General features: G+C 56.1%; 8 protein-coding genes across 8 annotated transcripts; all 8 read right to left on the bottom strand.

Annotated features, from left to right (window-relative positions):
* Nucleotides 1-376: 376 nt before the first annotated feature.
* GCVT1 (glycine synthase, putative) lies at nt 377-1,510 on the bottom strand (the record flags this gene model as incomplete). The annotated part of the gene is made up of 1 exon (XM_010705024.1): nt 377-1,510. One exon carries the CDS (start codon nt 1,508-1,510, stop codon nt 377-379), a length of 1,134 nt encoding a protein of 377 aa, XP_010703326.1.
* A 958-nt stretch (nt 1,511-2,468) lies between these two features.
* Nucleotides 2,469-5,342, bottom strand: LPMP_353900 (hypothetical protein; the record flags this gene model as incomplete). Its single annotated transcript, XM_010705023.1, has 1 exon — nt 2,469-5,342. One exon carries the CDS (start codon nt 5,340-5,342, stop codon nt 2,469-2,471), a length of 2,874 nt encoding a protein of 957 aa, XP_010703325.1.
* A 2,325-nt stretch (nt 5,343-7,667) lies between these two features.
* On the bottom strand, nt 7,668-8,618 carry LPMP_353890 (hypothetical protein; the record flags this gene model as incomplete). The annotated part of the gene is made up of 1 exon (XM_010705022.1): nt 7,668-8,618. One exon carries the CDS (start codon nt 8,616-8,618, stop codon nt 7,668-7,670), a length of 951 nt encoding a protein of 316 aa, XP_010703324.1.
* Nucleotides 8,619-10,423: 1,805 nt separating this feature from the next.
* LPMP_353880 (basic transcription factor 3a, putative) lies at nt 10,424-10,735 on the bottom strand (the record flags this gene model as incomplete). Its single annotated transcript, XM_010705021.1, has 1 exon — nt 10,424-10,735. The coding sequence occupies one exon, from the start codon at nt 10,733-10,735 to the stop codon at nt 10,424-10,426; it is 312 nt and encodes a 103-aa protein (XP_010703323.1).
* Nucleotides 10,736-11,698: 963 nt separating this feature from the next.
* LPMP_353870 (60S ribosomal protein L10a, putative) lies at nt 11,699-12,343 on the bottom strand (the record flags this gene model as incomplete). Its single annotated transcript, XM_010705020.1, has 1 exon — nt 11,699-12,343. One exon carries the CDS (start codon nt 12,341-12,343, stop codon nt 11,699-11,701), a length of 645 nt encoding a protein of 214 aa, XP_010703322.1.
* A 669-nt stretch (nt 12,344-13,012) lies between these two features.
* LPMP_353860 (40S ribosomal protein S27-1, putative) lies at nt 13,013-13,273 on the bottom strand (the record flags this gene model as incomplete). Its single annotated transcript, XM_010705019.1, has 1 exon — nt 13,013-13,273. One exon carries the CDS (start codon nt 13,271-13,273, stop codon nt 13,013-13,015), a length of 261 nt encoding a protein of 86 aa, XP_010703321.1.
* A 716-nt stretch (nt 13,274-13,989) lies between these two features.
* On the bottom strand, nt 13,990-14,499 carry LPMP_353850 (60S ribosomal protein L34, putative; the record flags this gene model as incomplete). The annotated part of the gene is made up of 1 exon (XM_010705018.1): nt 13,990-14,499. One exon carries the CDS (start codon nt 14,497-14,499, stop codon nt 13,990-13,992), a length of 510 nt encoding a protein of 169 aa, XP_010703320.1.
* An 820-nt stretch (nt 14,500-15,319) lies between these two features.
* On the bottom strand, nt 15,320-15,865 carry LPMP_353840 (hypothetical protein; the record flags this gene model as incomplete). The annotated part of the gene is made up of 1 exon (XM_010705017.1): nt 15,320-15,865. The coding sequence occupies one exon, from the start codon at nt 15,863-15,865 to the stop codon at nt 15,320-15,322; it is 546 nt and encodes a 181-aa protein (XP_010703319.1).
* Between the last annotated feature and the right edge of the window lie 132 nt (nt 15,866-15,997).

The raw sequence follows: 15,997 nt of genomic DNA, 5'->3' as shown, positions 1-15,997 counted from the left end.
TATTGCGCGACTTTGAATTGAGGCATCGTTGAGAATGAGTAGACGGCAGAAGTGGAGAAAAACTCAATCCTACACACACACACACAAAACATCTATACAGGAGTCCGTACCCTGGAAAGTGCAAGAGGCAATGCAGGGCGTTCAAGGAGAAACCCAAAAAGAGACGGACTCGGATAAACACGAAGTAGGAGTGGGAACGTAGAAAAGATGTGGGCTCAGGTAAGAAAAAACGAGGACCAGAGTGGTGAAGGGGGTGTGGCGTCAGTGTGCGCCTTTCCCTCTTCTTCGGCTGCAACCGTCACTGCTCCGCATTCCCTTTATTCACCCCCTTGGCGCCACGTCAGTCGAGCAAAGTGTGTGTCTGCATACGGTCGCTCTACTTGGGCTTGCGGTAGTAGTGAGCAGGCACGAACGGTGGAGTGACCACCTCAGCAGGCACGCGGCGGCCCCGCACAACCAAGTCCACCTTCACCCCCTTTGCTGCCAAACCACGATCCACGTAGCCGAGGGCAATGTTCTTCTTCAAGCAAGGAGACGGGCAGCCACTGGTCACCTCGCCCACCTGCTTCCCATCCACCTCGATCACAGTCTTCTCGCGAGCAACCGGACCAGTGGAAACGAGGCCCACACGTAGCCGCGGCACAGCACCCTTGCTGGCGTTGTCTCTGAAGTTCTTGATGGCCTCGTAGCCAATGAAGCCGCCCTCCTCCATTCGCCGCTTCGAAATGGTCCACATAAGACGAGCCGCCACAGGATTGATATCCTCGGTCATCTCATGGCCGTAGAGGCCCAAGCCCGCCTCCAGACGAAGGCTATCGCGAGCGCCCAGGCCAATTAGTTCCGCCTTCCTCGACAAGAGAAGCTCCACAAGTGTCACAACATCCCTGTCCGAAGCGGCAATTTCGAAACCGTCCTCACCTGTGTAGCCGCAGCGGGTAACTTGCACCTCCATGCCCTTGATTTTCACCTTCTGGCGACAGTGCATGAAGTCCATGTCCGGCACGCCATCCATGAACTCGGAGAGGATTGCAGCGGCCTGCGGGCCCTGCAACGCAATGAGCGAGCGCTCCAGAGGTACAAGCCGCACATCGGCACCTTTCATCGCACCCTCATCCAGCACTTCCTCCATGTGCGCGACATCCTTGTCCTTACAGCCAGCGTTCAGCACAAGCAGCAGATGGTCGTCCATCTTCGTCACGATGCAGTCGTCTTTGATGCCTCCTTGCGCGTTGGTCAGTATGGTCAGCGTCCCTTGTCCCACCTGGGTACGCTGGAGGTCCACAGGAGTGACGTACTCCATGAACTTCTCACGGTCCGTACTGCGAACCTCATACTGGCGCATGTGCGACACATCAAATATACCTGCCACCTGGCGAGTGTAGAGGTGCTCCTTCAACACGCCCAATTTGCCATAGGAGATGGGCATGTGATAGCCAGCAAATGCCTCCATCTTCGCTTGCTGAGCGAGATGGAAGCTGTGGAGCGCAGTCCTCTTAAGAGGGGAGCTCATAGTTGCGGGGATGCATCGTGAGGAGGTGTTAGGCGGCAGTGGCGACGGAGTCGAAGGGAGGAGAGAGGAGAGTCTCCGAGACAGCAACATAGAGGTAAGGAGTAGTACCGAGCAGGAGGCTGGGTCCTCAGGGCAAGTGGTTGCGTAGAAAGAGAAAGAAACTGCGTAGTGGAGGGGCGGGAGGTTCAGCGTGGTGGTGGTGGTAGGAGAGAGAGCAAAAGAGAAATCTGAGTAGCAGTGGAACGCATGAATCGACGCGCAAGGACAAGAAAACGAGTAGGATAAAAGGAGTGCCACTGAATAACAACGAAACAGTTGAGATGAAGTGGTGAAAGCCCATACACGCAGGCGCAGGTACGGAGGGATCAAGGGGAGAGAGGAGAGAGAAAAGGGTTCGATGCAGGAAGCATAGAGAATGAAACACATCCTCTACTGCACTCTCTCGAGACGCCGATGCAGACGTGAGGATCGGGAAGAGGGAGAAAAGTGAGACGCGGTGATTGAGCACATGCTCGTTCAGTACGCTTGTCTTTTCATAGAGCTACTTCGGCTGTTATTGCTGTTCATAGATAGCTGTTGACTGTAATTCCCTGAAAAGTGGTTGTGCGACTCCCGCGGCTCAAAGCGTGTGAACCATATTTTCTTTTTCAACTTTCGTTCAGCCTTTGTGCTCACACTCTGGGGTGAAGTGTGTTTTGGAGGAAAGGAGAGAAAGGGAAGATAGCGGGCGACTTCGCGGAGTGCAACGTCATCAGGTTCAACACCTCTGCGTCAGTCTGGATGAATATAGATATATATAGATATATAGATATATATATATATATACGTGTGTGCGTGTGAATGCGCACTGGTGTGTTGGCTTGCATCCCACTGAACCAGTTGATTGAGAAATGGGGTACACGGGCAGCCGTAGTCGATTCCCTCGTCTTTCAACCCCGTCTTCAGTTTCTCTGCAGAGTCATGGCATGTCATACTTGCGCAAGATCGCTTGCTTCCGCCGCTCCAACTCCGCCGCTGAGAGCAAGAGCGATGGGCCCGAGACAGCTGCCAGGGGATCTGTCGACAGCCGCGTGCTTCTGACCTGCGAAGTAGTTGGCGCAGCTAGGCAGGCCCCCACGACAGCCTGCTCCGTTCTCGGCGCATTTGGTACATCGGCCCCTGCAGTGGCGACATTGGAGGAAGACAAGGAGAGCGAGGCTGATGGAAAAGACGACGGCGACACATGATGGTGGTGCAAATCAGTGTGAAAACCGTGCTGGTGATCGACTGGGCGGCGCTCCCCGACATCATCCACGTGGTCATCAGACGTGGCGAGGGAGCGCAAGGCGCCGGGCAGGTGAGGTGAGGAATACAGCGCATGGGATGTGCCGCGGTTTGGTGTGCTCGAGACGTGGCGAGAAGAATAAGCCAACAGCGCTGTATCACTCACTGCCATATGCTTCTCTGCGTCATGTGTAGCAATCGTGGACAGTTTTGCGAGCGGCGCAATCGCGAGTGCGGTCAAGGAAGAAGAAGAAGAGGCCTTGTCCCGCTGCGCGCGATGCGGGGCTGTCGCACACGCTTTCGAGTCACATCTCTGCGTGTCGAGCTTCTCGGTGGCACTGCACAGCTGAGCCTGTAGTGCAGCACACTTGTGTTCTAGCACCTGTCGCCGCTGCTCGTCATCGCTCAACTGCGCCTCTGCTCGTTCCCGCGCCTCCCGCTGCTGACGAAGATTTGCCAACAACGTCGCAATGGTTTCCGCTTGTTCGGCAAGCGCTTCTTCCATGGCAGGGTATGGTGTGCGAGCTTTTACGTACGCGCCGAGCAACGCGACCAACTCATCGTTTGCCCACTGCATGCTGTGGGAGTCATGTGGGGAGAATGCCATGGTGAGCACCTCCTGCACCTGTCTAGAGAGTCTCTGGTTCTCCTGAAGGGATTGCTCTGCCCGCGCACGCCGCTCCTGGGATAGGCAAGAAAGGTCAGCCGCTCGGGTGTTCGAGACCTGCTGCCCCTGGGTCTCACCCTCGGCACACACTCGCTGTGACGCTGCACTGACTTGAGCCGTCGTGGTTTTCGCGCGGCGGCACCGTTGCTCCGACCTGTCTTCGTCCTGCTGCACTGCATCGAGGTCACTGCTGAGGACGTCAACAATATGCGTGAGGCGTTGCAAGGCATACTGCACGTCCGGGCTCGCACCTTGACAGGCGCTGCGCGCCTCTGTGCAAGCCGTCTTGAGACTTTCTCGCACGAATGGGAGGAAAGATGCGTGCAAGGCGCTGAGACTCGGTGCGCAGTCTCTGCCCGCGTCGTCGAAGTGGCGAGATGGCGGGCCCGATGCTGCATCCTGCTGAAGACGTGCATTGGTGCTGCGTAGGCTAGCCAGCGCCAGCAACAGCGCTTGCAGTTGCGCATGAAATGCATCCTTTAGCACAGGAGGCGCCCCGGTGAGTTGCGCCATCATCGCAGCCGTCACGGTCTCCTCGTACGCGTCAGCACCTGCGTAAGCGGAGGTGGATGGTCCTGATGAGAGAGCTGCCGCCGCGATATCAGTGATAGTGCAAAATACCTGACGAAGATGCTGCAGCGCTGAGTCGTACGCTTGCTGGCTTTCGCGACACTCGCGATACAGCTGCCCCGCAGTGGCCTCTGCAGTCTCCGCTCGATGCGCGAGCGCTGCCCACTGTTGCGGCGACGGAGTAGCGGTGGCACCGTCGTCTTGCACTGACGCCGCTGTCAGTGTCGCCTCCACCTGTCGAACGTGACGTAGATGGTTGAGCTCCGCCTTCGCTAGCTGCTCGCGCAGAGCGGCAGACGCACGCATCTCAGCCGCCACCTCCAACCCTCGCTTCTGCTCCAGGAGAAGCTGACTGAATGCCTTGACGTGCTGCAGCTCCTCTCTCAGCAGCTGGTTCTGCCTGTAGAGGTGAGGAGTATGCGTGGTGAAGGGAGAGGGGCACAAAAGAGGGGGTGGAGGAGACAAAGGTGCCGTGGCCAGTTCGCCACCACACGGGGCAGGTGCTCGTGCCACGCCCTGCGCTAACGTCGAGTGGTAAGCCGCGCTAGGGAAGTGCTTCAAATCCTCCGTCTCCCTACTACTGTTGTTGTGAGGTGCGCGCCACACAGCAGCATCCGAGGGAGTGCGCGTCAAGCTCCACTCGCATGCCCACGTCCGCTGCGGCAGAGGGGTGAGGTGAGTTGAAGAATTGTCAGCTAATAAGCTGGTAGAGCAGTGAGGCAGTGCCATCGGCGCCACCTGCGCTGCCGTCGTGGACACTGAGGCAACAGATGAAGGAAATGACAAGCGTGTGAGGCTGAGAGGAACGCCAGAGTCCGCTCGTCCGTCTGCCTCGGTGTCCGCTACGGCAGGCACCCTCACGCTGCTGGTGCTGCCCTTGCCGAAACCCACGTCCACTGTGCTATCCACTGCAAGCAGACTTTCAGGTGACTGCAGGAAAGCGGCGAGCTCAGGATCTACCGGCTGTGCAAAATTCACCGCAAATTGATCCCCGCGGGCCAAGCGCACTAGGAAGTAGAAGAGAACCAGCAGGTTGAAGCAGTGGCGTGTGTGGCCGCGCTCGACAGCTTGTCGGCTACACAAGTGGGTAGGGATCCCATGGCGCCGAAGGCAACTGGTGAGCAGAGACCAGTTCTTGGTAGCATCACGAGCACCGCGCCGCTGTAGGCGCACAAAGCCGTTGTCGATCTCACCAGGGAAAAGTTGCCGTGCCAAGGCGAGGTAAATAAGTCCATCCTTCAAGTCCTTGTACGTGCCACAAGGAGAGATGCCAGTGGTGTAGGCGGCCCAGGCGAGCAGCTCTGCTTTGCCAATCAGCTTAGACTCACTCATTTTACACACAAGATGGAGTGACGATTCCGGAAGGCGGAGTTGGTGGACCAAAGATGTCAGCCAGAGAGAGAGAGGAGGGAGGGCGCCACCCGTTGTGTCACCACCCAGCACAGAATACAGGCGCGCAGTGCGAGGAAAGGGGGAAACGAGAAGAGAACCCAGAGGAACCTTTATGAAGTCACCTCCGCCAACAGCAGGCTCGGACGCAAGGGTGTCTTGATCGTGTTGGTAGACTGGGTGGTGGTCGATTGGCTCCTGTTTGTCTGATTTTACTCTTCGATTGGGGTCTTCTATTCGCCTCTCGTTGGCGTCTCTCACTCGTTGTGCTTCCGTCTCCCCCTCGTGGCCGTCGAGGACGGGAAAGCGAATAGGGGAGGAAAAGAGGCCGCCACGTGCGTGGATGTATGTGGCTGCGCGCGCCTGTGCGCTTCTCGAGAAAAGTATTAAGACAACGCGTATGAGTAAGCGCGGACACGGAAAAGAGAGGCGACGTGGAAGTAATTACGGGCAACCGAAACTGGAGAGACTTGACACTCTGAGCGAAGGCCACTTTGTTGCTGAATGGGAAGCAGATGGCGATCTAATGAGAACAAAAAAGAGATCATTTGACACTCAATGCACACACGCGCAGGGCGCAGAGAACACGCAGAGGCGAAGACAGTATAACAAAGCACTGTCATCAAAGAGTATGCCTATGTGGGTGTGGGTGGGTGTGACGCCCCACGCTGATCTATGAGAGGTGGTGGCGGGCGTTGCAACGTTTGTGTACTGCAGATGAGTGACCCAAAACAGACGTCAGCACGCGTCCATGTGAGAATGGTGAGGACGTGGGGGAAGCAGGGAGATGAAGTGGAGGAGGATTAACGGAGAGAGGAAAATAGATGAGGCAAGTAGAAGGATGAAGAAGTCACACACACAGCGGGAAAAATAGCGCGCATAGCACAGGCAGTGTACAGCGGTGTGCAAGGGCGCGGAAGTGCACGCGTACGGAGGAAAAAGAAGAGCCCAGTCAGAACAAGAAACGAGGAGGCCAGCGAGAAGGTCACACAACACCCTGAAAACACAATATCAAAGCCTAAGCGTTTCTGCAGTACCGGTGCTGTCGCACCGAGGAAGTGGGAGAGAAAGCCCCATTAAGAGATGAGGAGAGCAGGGGGGCCCGCTGGGAACCTTTCTGCTCGTTGCCCGAGAAATCGAGCTGGCAACGGCGCGTACACAACGTGCGCTATTGCACCGAGCGTCACAGCACATGTAACTTCATGTCCAACGCCCTTTGCACACACGGTGGCCCCTCCTCACTCGCTCCCCTGCAAACTCTCGCTGAGTCCCCTGGAGCACTTTCATGCTTGGTGTCTCGTGTGCTTTGGGGTCGTTCTCGCCGTTGTTATTCTTACGTTTCTGTTGTTCTTTTTGCTGCCTTTCCGCTCTTCTCTCGATCAAGAGATGCGCTATCGCAGTGCGAATCGATAAAAATAGCCACTTGCAGCAACACCTCTCTGCCACACTGCCCTTGTTGTCAGCATCCTCTCAATAGTGGGCACCGTATACAGACACTGCATTGACATGCACCCGCAACACAGACACATTCTTTGTTCCTGTTGCCCACGTTCAAACCGAGCGGGTGCCACGAGGTGGGGACGAATAGGAAGAGGCATGAACTATCTCTTAAGTGCGTGAACGGCACGATTCACACCCGCACTCTCCACACAGGAGAAGACAAAACAAAAATAGGCGACACAGAGAGCCGGTCAAGGCAAGCGAGAGAGCCACACCTACGCACATGCACAAACGCATGCACGCACCACCGCCCCCATGGTAAGGCACACTCACGTATACTCCTCCAATCAAAACGCACACACACACACACACACACACGTGCGCACATGCACATTCGAGGCGATAGAAGCGGAAGAAAATCAGCAATACGTGAGCGAAAGAGAAACCGGAGGAGGCAACTAGAAAAAGACGCACATGGAGAAAACACCAGTGCCCCTCCCTTTGCGTGCTACACGCACACAGAGACGCCCCTCCGCTATGACCCCGTGGGTGTTGTCTCCGAGAGGAACGAGAAGCGGGGGGGACGAAACCGCTAAGGTAGCTTATGCAGCAGTAAGCCCAATTTCCATCTCGGTAATCCACACGAGAGCGCACCGACAGAAGCACAAAAAGAGAGCTGCAGAGAACGATCCAGCACTGCTGCTGTGCGCTTAATGGGTGCAGGAAGAGAGAAAAGAAAAAAAAGAGCCTCCTCACAGGCTCCCTCTACTACTACTCTTTTCGTTGCATCCGTTGGCTTCCTCTCGCATACCCTTGAAGGGGCTCCTATTAGGAGGCGAACCCCACCGGCTCGTAGTTCGGTGCAAAGGGCTTTACTGTCTCTATGATCTTGCGAATACCAGCCTCATACTCCTCCTCGGTGGCCTTGTCAGCCTCCGTCTCCTGTCGCAGCACGCCGTTCTCCCACATCTGAACCATGCTAGCGCCGCTCTCAGCGAAATGGTACATGCCGCGGCCATTCTTCACGTCATCGCGGTACAAGCCTACATAGAACTCTGTCTCCTGCGGGTTGAAGAAGTACACACCAATGCCGTTCATCTTGCCGTTGCGCCAGTGGCCCACATACTTCTTGCCGCTGCGACCAATCACGTAGACGCCCCAGCCGCTATGGTGGTTGTTGTCGAACTGACCCTCGTAGCTATCGCCCTCTGGGTGTAGCCAGTAGCCACGGCCGTGCTTCTTGGTTCCAAAGTACTGGCCCGTGTACGTGGCGCCGGACGGGAATTGAAAGGTGCGCACTTCTGAAGGAGGCGGCATCTCGCCCATTTCCTTCGGTGCCACCGCGCGCACGGCGTCCATCAGCTTCTTTATCCTCACCGCGCACTCTACAATCTCGGATGGCGGCGCCTCCTCCTCCCTCACCAGCGTGCCCATGTCCCACTTCTGCGTCGTCATAACGCCAGTCTCGTACATGTAGTGGCCGTCGCCATCCTTCTTGTCTTTGCTGTAGTTACCAAAGTAGTAAGCCGTGCCGTCACGGTTGAAGAAGTACAGACCCTCACCGTTCATCTGCCCAGCCGCCCAGTTGCCGAGGTACTTCTTGCCTGTCTGGGAGAAGATGTAGATGCCGAGGCCGTTCTGCCTGTTGTCATCGTACTCACCCTCGTACGTCTCTCCTTGGGGGTGAGTCCAGTGACCGCGTCCGGAGCGCACGTTGCCATCGAAGGTGCCCTCGTAGACAGCCCCTGACTTGTACGTGTACGTCTTGATTGCGTCCATTTTGATTCCTTGCCTCTTCCAGGCCGCTGATAATATACGTGTGCGTATCAACAAGGACAGACAGTCAAAGGAGGAGGGAGACAGCGAGCAACGCTACAATGGGAAGTGAACCCAACAACAAGAGAGCAGCAGGCGCGGAGTGAAGAAAAAGGGGGGGCGATAAACGCCGCCCACACGAGACGACACTCGAAATATGTTAGACTTCTCTGTTCTCTTCACATGCGCCGCGAATTGCGTGATAAGCCTTGTAAAGGCTTCCCTTTCGTGCTCGATGCGTGGGAGTGGCTCTTGTATTTCCTCGGATGAGCTGCTGCACGCCGTACAGGGAAGCAGAACAACACAACGCACGAGCCTGCAAAAGATGGAGGAAACAGAGAGAAAAAGAAATAAGCTGTGAGTGCCTGCTGTCCTTCTTCTTGGGTCTGAGCCAGTCGCTCTTTCCTTGTTACTACCGAAACTGCAACAAACAGCAAAGAGGGGAGGAGGGAATCAGGCACGTGGAAAGAGACCACTCAAGAGGAAACAAACGAGCTACACGATAAGAGAGTGACAAAGCGGAAGAGACGGCAAGGGGGGAAGGAAAAGACCCTCAGATAGTGAAAAAGGCGGAGGCGAAGAATGATTGGAGGAAAGGAAGCACCACAATGTGGGGAGTGAAACGGGGGGAGATCGTGAGAAACTCGATGATTTGATAGGCGTGTGCTGCTGTGTGATTGGCGAAGTTGTCATGTGGGTTTATGCGGAGGGAAGGAGGTGCAGCAGCGAAGTACGGAGAAGGAATAGAATCAAGGAAGCGGCAACAATGAGAACGAGCATCCATTAGATTCGCATGTGCGTATGTGGGTGGGGGGAGGGGGGTGATTTAGGGAATGAGGAGGAAATGAGAAGGGAGAAGCCTTCATGGTGAGCGGAAATCGCAGTCGTCCTCTCGCACACAGACGCACATACACACACATGTATACATACATATATGTGCGTCTGTGTGAGTCTCGCTTCAACTCTCAAGGTGACTAACACACAGTCAGTGACATCACCACACCTGGCAGGCGCGAGGGGAGAAGAAAAAGCGAAGGAGAACGGAGAGGCGACACCTTGCCTGCCGCAGCAATTTCGCCCTATTCTCAGCCTCTATCAAAAGACTGCAACCCCCTACTCTCCCCCTCGCCCCCCTAAATCAACCGAAAGAGGTGCCCAGTCACTCCGCACGCATGCATTGGGGGAGAGGGAAGGAGCAGAAGTAGTCCTCAGGCAGGGGAGAGGAAAGCCACTAGAAAACTAGTGTACCTCAATGCAGACGCCTTGCCACCGCTGTAACCCATGACGGCAACCCTTGTCGCCTCCCAAGGCGCACACGCATAGATGTGCGTGCGTGCGTGCGTGCGTGTGTGTGTGTGTGTGTGTCTACTTTGCGTTCAGGTAAATGAGCTACAGGAAAGGAAATCAAAAAAGAAGATGAAAAAGGTACGCACACCCCAGTGTGAAGCAAAAAGGAGCAGAGAGGGACGGAAAGCAGTAGCCGGTACGACGAGGACAACAGACGCCCCACCTGCCTTTCTCCCCTCGTATCTATCTTGCCCACTTCTCCCCCCCCCCCCACCACCACCACCAGCGGTGCTGCTCCTCGCCTTCTCTACTCATCCCCCAACCCTCACATCTGCCCTCTCTCCCGACAGGACCTCGCCTCTGGGATGAAACAAGGGTGGAGCAACCGGAGAGGGCAGTGGCGGCTGGTGGAGAGGAGGGAAACGAGAAGGTTCCCAAAAGCGTTTGAGAAGCTGAGCAGTTTAGAGACAGCCCTAAGAACTTTAGTCCTTCTTGGCATCCACCTCCTCGGCGGACTTAACCTCGTAGTCACCCGACACCACGAAGCACTGCGTCTGCATGGAGGCCTGAACCTTTGGCTTGGAGAAGTAGTAGGCGCTGCCGTCCTGGCGGTAGAACACGGCCTCGTCGATGTCGCTGAACGGGGTGACGCCCAGACGGCGAAGGGTGACCTGAACCTTCTTGTCATCACCAGTGCTCTTGTGGTGGGCTTTGGTGGTGCGGCGCATGGAGCCTTTGCCACCGGTGCGCACCATCTCGGCACGGCGCTTCAGCTGTTCCTGCGTGATCGGCATTTTGTCGTGAGTTGATTGAAGCTACGGGGAGAGTTGTGGGTTGCTTCCTTGTTTCGGTAACGAAGAGACGCACGTGATGGTAGTGGTGAGGTAGGCGGTCAACGAATAAAAACAAAGGAAGAGATCGAGCAGCATTGAGGTGGACGAGAGTGAGTGTGGCACAGACAATGCACCGAGTGGGTGGGTGTGTAGTACAGAGGAAGAAAGGTGCAGAAGTGGGATGAGAAGGAGAGAACGTGAAAATCAAGCGCCGACGCACATCCGTAGTACAGTTTGTTAGTGAAATCATTTTCACCACTCACGCCCTTCAGTGACTGTACACCCACCTCATGGCAACCAACACACAGAGACACAAACTCTGCATGCTGGAATGGGACGGCGTGCAGGCTGACAATCCTTCCAACAGGGAGGAAGTGCCTTGCTGCTATAACGGGATCACGCACGTGGGATGGAGCCGCGGCGGTGCGACAACAGCAGCGGGACCGCACACAGACTCCCCTCGCAGGCCATGGACGTGGGTAGACGCGAAGGAGGGACCATGAGACAAGGAGGAAGGGGCAGAAAAGAACCGGAAAGACTCACGACCTCACTACTCTCCTCCGTTCTCCCATACGCGTCACCCTTCCCTCATGCTCCACTCACCTCCTGGACAAACAACCTTTGCCCATTGCTGCTCCACAGAACCCGTCGGGCCCTCCCTTTCTCTTTCGCGCTCGCTGACTTTTCGCTTGAATGACAAGTAAAGAAATTAGAGGAAAGAAGAAATCAAAACAAAGGCCGTTTGAGTGGTGCACCTGCAAGGGCAATGGAGAAAAGAAGGGTGCGCGTGAGGCGGCAGTGGGTGGTGGTACGAGCCGCCATCACATACGCACAGACACGCACAGCTCACAGAAGCGACACTTCCAAAACGCACACACAAGACACAAGCACACCAGTGACTCGAGAGGGGAACTTCAACAGTGCCTAATAGATGCGCTGCGGCCTCCCCATGGTCGACTTGATGTACGCCGACTTCAGGTTCTGCCAGTTCTTCTTCAGGAGCGACACAAGGAAGTTGATCGCCATCATGACGTTCTGGCGGAGCTGCTCCTCGTTCATCTCAATGTGGCCAATGCAGGTGCCAAGGCACAGTACTTTCTTCAGCTGGAACTTCACGGTCGAGCGCAGCTCCACGACCTTCTCTGTGAGCGACTCGCTGGGCGAGCACACCGTCGGGAACTTGCCCATACGGTGCATGTGCGGCCCCACCAGACGCGGCACGGTCTTGATGATCGACTCCGAGCACAGGAAGGCGTCGTACTGGTTGCACATCTTCTTCACCAGCTTCTTGTTCTTGTTGAGCTTCTTGAGCTCCTCCTGGTTCATGGTCGGCACACCCTCCTTCTTGGCGATGTCCTCGTGCACAAGGTCGCACAGCAGGCATACCGTCATGCGCGGGCGGCACACGTTCGGCAGCTTCAGGGAGCCAGAGAAACGCTTATCCTTCTGGGGGTCGTAGTTCTTCAGGTTGACCTGGAGATCAATGCTCTCTTTGAACTTGCGCTCCTTGTCCACCTTCAGGACGGCCTGAATGGCCTCCGACAGAGCCTGCGGGGAGATCTTGGACATGGTCGTGCTCACAACAAAAACTTTGAAAAGCCTACCGACGTTGTTGTTCGTTTTATTGGCGTAGTTGGGTGCGGAGTTTTGTGTGGTGGAGAAAATGAGGTGGCATATCAGAGAGCGAAAAAGAAGGCGAGCATTATGGGGAGAGAAGATGTGGATGATGATCGTGTTTGGTCGGTAATCAACAGAAAGGGGAGACAAACGGGTTGAAGGGAGCAGAGGGAGATGGAGCTGGTGGGCAAGGCGGTGCACGCGCATGGAGGTCAGTGAGTATTCAGCTACTCGTCACCCCCGCCACTCCCCTTCCATACCTTGGTGGGAGAAGAGGTAGGCAAGAAGACGAGGTGAGGCAGAGACACCAGCATATGCCCCCTTGACCCTCATGCCCCTCCTTCCCCCTACCTTGTCTTCCACAGCACTGCTCTTGTCGCTTCTGCTCCTCCTCCTCCATCTCTGAGGCAGTCGTGGTGAGCGACACCAACACTCCACCGTCTTGTAACCATCGGGTAGGAAAGTGGTTGATTGACTTTGTGGTGATGTTTGTGCAGTTTTTTCTTTCAAAACGAAACGAGACAAATCACGAAATCAGCGACACACCGAGCAGATGCGGTCCGAGGGAGGAGGCACCATTGGCACAGTGAGTGGCACATGCATGGCCTCTGCTTAAAGGTATTAGTGATCCGGCTTGCGGCGGTACCCGCAGCCCTCCACGAGCAGCGCCTTACCACCAGTGGGGCGACAGAGCTTCTTGGAGCATCCCTTGCACTCCACCGCCGTGGTGGCGTGACTGTACACCACGGTCACTTGGCGACAGCGCGGGCAGCTCACGTCCATGAAGTACGAGTTTGGGCCCTGCACAAGGCGACGGCGCTTGTGCTTCATGCGCTCCGTGCGCACGGTGGGGTAGCTGAGGTCAGCATCGAAGAAGCCCATGGTGAAGCAGTCAGAGGACCTTTGAGCTTGTGTCGGGGTGTTGAGTTGGCGACGAAGAAGTTGACGCGTGAGCGGCGTGCACATGATCGGGAGGAGGCAATGGTGTGTTGTGTTGACAGGCATGTGAGGAGGATTCAAGCGGAGGAGGAAACCAAAAAACGTAGTGCACAGTCAAAGTTGAGCGCGCGGCGTTGGAGGGAATCATAAAGCAGAAGTGCCGCTTACGTTAGCTTACCCATGTGAAGGAAAAAGATGCGCACGCCATGCCATGGGGCATGATGTGTGAAGTGCTTGCGAGGGGATCTAGCACACACGACACATGGCCGCCACGAGACAGGAAGGGAGACCCGCAGTAATCGAGGATCTCGTGTGGCACCTCACTCTTGTCTCCTCACCTGCACGGAGGCGCATCTCTCAAAGCACAAAAGAGAGAATCACCGCGATGGGAAGGCAATGGTCACTCACACGTATTCAGCCAGCCGTTCCTGATGCGACACGACCAGCCCGCAGCTCCAGCAGATGTGGGCTATTCCCCTCGTCGTTCACTTGCTTTCGGTTGTATTTGCTCCAAATCAAAAATAAACACACAAAACGGCGAAAAGGGGAAAAAAAATAAAATTAGTGAACGAGCTGAAAACGACATCGCACGCATACGCGCGGCCAACCGTGCGAATGAAACAGAGAGGCGGCGCTTCGACAGCCTCCATCACCTCTACTTACTTCTTCACCAGCTTAGAGCCAACCGGCTGGCGCGTCGGGGCGGCTTTCTTCGCCGCCGACGCCTTCTTCTTGGCAACCCTCTTGGTGGAGATCTTCTTCGCTATGGCCTCCTTCTTCGACTGCTTGCTCTTCTTCTTGTTGAGGGCGCGCCTATGCGAGAGCTTCATCTTCTTGTGCTCCTTCAGCGCCTGCTTGACGATGCGCTGCTCCTCAACGAGGAAGGCGCGCACGATGCGGTCGCGGACCTGGGCATGGCTCAGCACACCACCGTACGCGCGGGACACACTCTTCTCGTGGCGGGAGGCAAGGCGGGCGTCGATGTGGCGCAGCGCCTTGGTGCCACCGAGGCGCTTGTGGCCGAGCACCCACGGGGTGTGGATACCCTGCGAGCGCTTTGCACGCTTCTGCATCACAAGCTTGTTGCCCGGGGTGCGGACCATCTTCATGCGGTTGCCGCGAGTGGCATAGTGCATGCGACGGCGGTACTGAACGCGAGGACAGGACATCGTCCTTGATGTTCTCTTTTCGCACTGCAGGTGATGATGGCAGTTGTGAAAGGACCAGACAGGTAAGGGGGGAAGGAGAGTGTGATAGCGAGCGCGCAGCGATGGAACCACTCCGCCGAGGCGGGGAGAGAAAAATTATAGCAAATTAGAGGGAGAGAGCGGCAGTGGGGCAGAAGGGGAAGAAGAGAGATAAGAGGTGATAGAAAGAAGTTGGTAAAGGGCATGGATGCATTCATTGTAAGCGCAGAAAGGGAAAATGAGACGCTAGCGCAGAGTGCACCATGGCTGGGGCTCCGATACCACTACAATGCGGTCCGCATTCGATACCTCAGGCTGTGTTGCTTGCCCGTCGCTCAAAACACAGTGAGACTGGCCACGATGGGCATGTTGTGCGCTGCTCTTGAGTGCGTGAAGGGCGCAGAGTAGCACCAGCAGTGCACCACAGTTCTTCACTTCCACCGCTGTCATCTCCAGTCCATCCACTACCGCAGCAGCACACGAGCACTGTGACGGCAGGGCGAAAAAGGCGTCACGCTTCGTTGCATAACAAGCAACACCTCGCGGCATCGCATGAGAAAAAGATGCTGAGGATCGCACTGCCACCATGACACAAGCACACGCACAGCAGATAAAAATAACCAGAGAGGTGTAGGAGTCAGCGAGTTGAGCTGTCGAACACACCGTGCGCAAAGAAGATATGCAAGGACACATCCACACATGCACAGAGAGAGGGTGTGGAGTCAAGTGAATGTGTGCGTAACATCAGCACAAGCCCTCGAACAACCGCTCTGGAGCGTGGTGCAGCCTTTCCACAGCGCCTCTACTCTTTTCGACGTGCCTTGTGCGGGCGTTGAAGGTCAGCGAAAGAATCAGCCATGAGGTCTGCCACAGTGACGGTGGACGAGCATCCGCTCTCGCCCTCTTGTACAAGCACTATCATTGCCCGCTTCCCTACACTTCGTGCGATGCGCACGGCTCGCACCTGCTCGAGCTTAGCGAGCGGCCCTGTGAAGAACAGGCACTCGCCGTGCGATCCAACATCCTGATAGCCTATGTAATTGGCACCAAACTGGCTGCCGTGGCGGAGCTTGTACCCGTGGTCTGTGGTGAGCGCGGCGTACACGATACAGTCCCGTGCGTACCTCTTGCGAAGCACCTCAAACTGGTCCTTCGTGTCAGCAGACGCAAAATGTATGTCGTCAGTCCGCTGCAGCTGGGCCTGCAGCAGGCTGACTTCCTCGACACTTAGCTGCCACCCAACCCCACGCTTCTTGAACTGAGGGTAGTGCGCCGACAAGTACGCGATGGCGGCCGTCGACTCCACTATGCTGAAGAGTGGACCATTTGTGCCGTCGATGACAAGCATGGGTCTCCTCAAGTTCGTCCGGAGTATTGTACGTACGCGCTCATGCAGAAGCCATTTCAAGACAGAGTCAACCAGGACACAGCGGTGGCTTGGTGGTGAGCGTTCGCGGCTCCTCTTTCAGGCCACAACGGT

The sequence above is a fragment of the Leishmania panamensis genome (assembly GCF_000755165.1).
Source record: "Leishmania panamensis strain MHOM/PA/94/PSC-1 chromosome 35 sequence".
NCBI classification, from domain to species: Eukaryota; Euglenozoa; class Kinetoplastea; order Trypanosomatida; family Trypanosomatidae; genus Leishmania; species Leishmania panamensis.
The sequence above is the reverse complement of the archived record's forward strand: the minus strand, read 5'-3'. Positions and strand labels throughout refer to the sequence as shown.